This window comes from Aplysia californica, unplaced genomic scaffold (genome assembly GCF_000002075.1).
Source record: "Aplysia californica isolate F4 #8 unplaced genomic scaffold, AplCal3.0 scaffold00290, whole genome shotgun sequence".
Lineage (NCBI taxonomy): Eukaryota > Metazoa > Mollusca > Gastropoda > Aplysiida > Aplysiidae > Aplysia > Aplysia californica.
In genome coordinates this window covers 883,603-888,926 of record NW_004797560.1, presented here as the reverse complement: position 1 = coordinate 888,926, position 5,324 = coordinate 883,603, and the positions used below count along the sequence as shown (strand labels likewise).

General features: G+C 36.3%; 1 protein-coding gene across 1 annotated transcript in view; it reads left to right on the top strand.

The window, feature by feature from the left end:
• LOC101864074 overlaps positions 1-5,324 on the top strand; it is a 24,979-nt gene that overhangs the window by 3,106 nt on the left and 16,549 nt on the right. The window contains exons 2-3 of the mRNA XM_005101601.3: positions 4,393-4,500; positions 5,112-5,181. Coding sequence (XP_005101658.1) covers positions 4,414-4,500; positions 5,112-5,181 — 157 coding nt within the window. The 5' untranslated portion in view covers positions 4,393-4,413. The remainder of the gene's footprint in view (positions 1-4,392; positions 4,501-5,111; positions 5,182-5,324) is intronic.

Genomic DNA, 5,324 nt, shown 5'->3' with positions numbered 1-5,324 from the left:
TGCGGAAAAATGCCAGTTTCTTCACTTTGGTTATTTTGACGAGAGCCTGATTCCACCACGCTGCCTCACATATAGAGGTTTTTTAAATCTTAAATTATTAACCTGAGGCTTCTAATTATGATCGGTCTAGATCTAGTTTGCAGCTTCAGTTGTGGAAGATGAATGGACATGCCAAAGCTATAGATCTAGTAGCATCTGCAGTGGTGTCCATCTTTAAAACAACAACACAGAAACCCAGCCAGATAAGAGCAGCCATCCATAGTCTAGCTCCTTTTTTTAGTATGATTTAACTAATAAATTATCTCCATTTAATGGTGCAAACAACCTTTTTCTTTGACAGCAACCTTAATTGTTGGTGGTTCGAAAATAATATCAATCAAATATCAGTATCGAAACTAAAGTCTCTTGCCTAATAGAACTTTAGTGTGCATGCATCCTCCCTCTCTCGTATTATGTTAATCTCCTCACAACACCGTCTAGGATAAAAAGTACACAATGTTGAGTACATATATATGAGCTCACTTAACAAACTTAACCGCCTCTCAGCATCACCCTTCAAGGAAGAGTCTCTTCAGGCCTTGGAAAAAGTCTTGGCCACTGCGCATAACAAGACAATTTATGCTGCCTGGGAGAGCCCTCTTAAGTGGTCTAGTCGAGGTACTATAAGGGCTTACCGTGTTCGCTTGATCTCACTCAATAAGACGGATGATCTCTGTTTCGAAACCTGACAGTGACAGAAAATGTTCTTGTCTAAAATCATCTCCTTTCACCACCTTTCGTGCTCTCTCACCGTGTTCTATTGACGTGTTTGCTTTCGTCTACACTTTTTGCCCCACACCCCTCGGGGCTGCTGACTCTTTCTGCAGCCTACTGCTACTCCTTGGCTCCTTCTTTCTGCTGCCTTTCAACCACACCCCTGATCTTAAAGTAGGTAAGGCACCGTAAGATCTAACACCTGGCCTTTCCGATAAGGCCGAAAAAATCTAGGAGGTTCTTTGTGCGATTTGCGCACATTAAAGACTCCTGGTGAGCCTAAAATCGATTAAGAGCAAGCTAGCTTCAGTGTGAGGATGAAAATATATCATAATTTTTTTCTTGTTTTGATTATAATGATAGGCCTAATTTTATTGTTGTTTTTACCTGATGTGATTTGAGCATTTGTAAACTCTTGATGATGTGTTCTTCTATGCATGATATTGTGCCTTTTGATTTTTAAATTGTAGAGATCATGGCTCTTTAATCTTTGCCGAGAGCACTTGGGCATCTGTGCATCACAACCAAGTTATCAAATTAAAACAAAATTTATGCCTGTCCTGGTCACTTTTTCTTTAGTTTTTTTTTTTCCTTTCCCTTTGGTAGGCTGAAAGGTTAGATGTTTTAGAGATAATTACCTTCTGCTAATAAAAGATAAAGATATTTTCTGAATATAAATCTCACTTTCATTTCAAATCTAGACACACTGCGTGCACACATGAACACACGCATGCATACGCGCGCACACACATACACACACACACATACTCATGCACACGCACTTGCGCGAGAACACACACATACACGCGCACAACATTCACATTGCACACATAATACATACTTAAATATGTATTTATATTTATGTGTGTGTGTGTAAATGTTAAATATATATGTCCATCCTCTAGTCAAAAGCAAACAAAATGTACTCTATTCTTTTAATGGAATTTTATAGAAAAGTAGTATTTTGGACAGTCATCAATAAACAGGCCTTCTATTTAAGATTTTGTCTTGAGATTCAGCTGAACCTGCTTTTATGATCACTTGTCCAAGAAATTCACCAGTACTATTGACCACCGTACCCTCCCCCTTCGAATCCAAGGAATTCACCTGTACGAATAACATATTTTATATAAAATACATGTTGCATTTTTTTTCCATTGATAACAGCATTATACATGGTTTCTAACTGAACTTGATTAATGTAATATAATATAATATGTGAGGTGAACAGGAGAAGCTGGTCTTTAAAAAAACTTTGCAAAACTGGGTGGTCCTTTGAACTTGAAAACAGAAATAGAAAGCTAAAGGGATGTAACAGCAATCAATTTAAGGTATAGTGATTTAAGTAGTACATTCGTTATGATATGGTTAATTTTTGTCCAAAAAAATATATAGGCTATTGTTTAGGCCTCGTCCCAGTTAACCTGCATCCCAGTTCTTCCCGCTTTGCTCTGCTCAGTTTTATGCTACATTTGTCAATTTACAAAAGCCTGAAATACTTTCATATTATATACCTTGTATATTGTGTCATGCGTTTACTGGTCGTGACATTGATACAGGCTATCTTTTTTATTATCAGTCAATGTTGAGTGTATAAAATACTGTATACACATTATTCTGATTGACGTTAAGTAGTACAGTGTAGAAGATAAGCCTATTTCAAGGCCAAGTACCGGTAGTCAGCACTTTTGTTGTTGGTACAATGTGCATTTTCTCACTACCATAAATGATAACAGTTCGGTAATACAGATAACTTTTTTGAGGATAGGGTCATTGGTGCAGTTGTGTTTGTGTCTTGACTTTTTTAACAGGACAAGTCATAAGCATTTAACTTTGTTGTTCGCAAATTGTCTCTCATCAGCAAAAAGTATTATAAATCAAACCACGGTCAAAATCGTTTAAAACTTAAAAGAGTCACCCATTGTCGAGCAGAAAAGTGGTCATCTTAGACATTTGTTTTACCTTGTGTCATTTTAATGTGAAAAAAAAATATATATGCAGTTGGGAAAATGGGAAGTGGCAGTTTGTGCAGGTGATCGTCTTGTACATGTAGCCATTAGAGTAGGTTCAACCGTATTTTTCAACTTCTCAAAGTTTCTGATAATGTTGTGTGACAATAGCATAAAAAATATAATTAAACTTATTAACCCTTCACATTACTGGGGAGATAGAGTCCAGTACACAAGGAAGGAATGAAAATGAATGTAACCATTACAACACAAGAAAGACAAGAGTACCAGTACATATAATGTCAAACTAAACTTCCACAATAACTCAGCCAATATTGTTACCATAAACCCCTGTAAGACTCTCCTCCCCATCTCTACTTTTTCTACAAAATATACTGTTCTGATGATATTGAGTCATTTGGGGAGAGGCTTCTTGCTAAAGATTATATATTTTTTTCTTTTGAAAAATGAAAGTAGTAGATAAATTATAATAATTTGACCTGTTCATCCTTTGTACTATGTGTGCATTTCTGTGTTGATGCTAAATCTTTGTGCTTTGATGTTTCCACCAAATTTCCCTCGTGGATCCATAAAGTTTATCATATAATAATATATTATAAGCTTATCATCTTACAACAAATGACTTTGAGTTATCATATACTGTGCTTAGTTAAGACAAAACAGGTCTAAGCATCCTATTTTTATCTCTCAAACTTCCATTTGTTCAAAAATATCTTGGAGGAGTGTGTAGTAAGTCTTAACAGCTTTTCTGCTGTATCGATCTTGCAAGTTCAGTGTGAACGAAACTCGCTGACGTTACCTTCTCAAGCTTTGACCTTTGTATTATTATACTGATTACAGTGGGCTTACTGCTATTTCATGAGTTTATCTTTTCTTTTTTAAATTTCCCTCTTTGTTATTGTGCATCATTATTGTGATAAGGCCTATTTTTGTTATACCTGAGGTAGTGAATGTAATGAATAAATTGATTGAGAGGGACAAAGGAAAGATTAACTTTTTTCTGTATATGGGACTGCTCATTAACTTCTTTAATTAAAAGGCGGAGATGGGACCCTTTTGTGAATGCCTTTTTTAATAAGATTTTGAGATTATCAGCTTGTGTTATTGACGCTTTGTACAAATGGTGTTATATTTACCGCAAACTGTGTTTTATTTGATTTACTTGAACCCATGTTTTTTGTTGTCATCATCAACAGCTGTAAGAGAAATAATGTTCTTTGTGAATTACGATTTCATTATTCAGTAACCTGATATTCACCGGTATCTTTGGCTGAGTTTGGTGCTTCACTGTTGCACGCAGGAGACTCGAGTTTGATTTCCGAGTGGGGAGAATTTGTATCGAGTATCTTGGTCTTTCTTCTTGGATTTTGTGTATCTCTCAGCGTTGGTTGGCCTTGAGAGGCAGGGTCGGAAGACCACCTCTAGTAAATTATCTAAATTATGTTCACAGTTACTTACTTTATTGTATCCGTCCTCTTGTACCTCTAGGCGACGAGAGGAGAAAGAGTTTCTTTTTTCTAGCAAGTTTAATGGCCTGGCTGGATCTAGCTGGAATGTATGTTTTCAGGGTATCCTTCTTAATTTGTTAGTGGAGGTGTAAAAACACCTACAATAGAAACTATTATAAAAAAACACCAAAAACATCTGTTTTTTCTGTTTTGTTCTTCAGTGACTTGTGGAAGAAACCGTCATGTCTCCCTCCAGCTGTGGGGTCCTGGGCGTCCTCCTGTTTGTTCTAGCAGTGATGGACACCATGTCACCGGCCAGAGGGAAAAATGTGAGTGGATCTCCATCCTAACTTACCAATTTTGTGGGCAAAGCTGCTGCGATGTACAAAAACAAGAAAGAAAGCATTTTTTTTCAGGAGAGAGAAAAAACATCTGATTCATTCTTTTAACAATGAAACATCTACGTTTTGTTTCTTTTTTTTCCTTTTTTTTCTAACATTCAGAAAGTAAATTTCTACAAAATATTTTTGTGAGTGTGTGCAAAGGAGACCAGAGATGAAGAAACTACAATTTAACAAAAGGTTTGATTAAAAAATTTGGGGGATTGAACTTCTGAACAGCTGGTCGACTATGCTTCCCTTCTTTTTAGGCATTGAAAATTATATCAAGACTTAGACATTGTTAGCATGTATCTCCATATCAATACTGCTGTCATTTATATAGCGAACGACGCAAATATTATTATGGTTTATTTAACAGAAGGCTTAACAAAATGTTTCCCTTTTTGTTCCCCTATTCTGCAGAATTTAAAATCAATCGCTTTTTAGTGTTATTACTAAGTTTTATTTTCTTCTTCTAAGGTAAAACTATTCATCTATGCCTGACATAGAGTGTTTGGTTCTACATGTATATTTTGCTGACTTTTTTCATGTCTTGACAGGTTGTTCAGATGAATGTGGAGTCTGGCACTCCCATCCGCAAAGTGCATATTGTCTTTATGAATCACTTGGGTGAGTTTGTTTACTGCCTGTATCTTTATAGCAATTCATCTTGCATAATACCAAATGTGCATGTGGCACTTCTGGTCTTTGAGTGATTTGCAAGGAGCTTAGAACTAATGGAGCCTCCTCTCTCTCTTCGCGGCGCCGCGTTG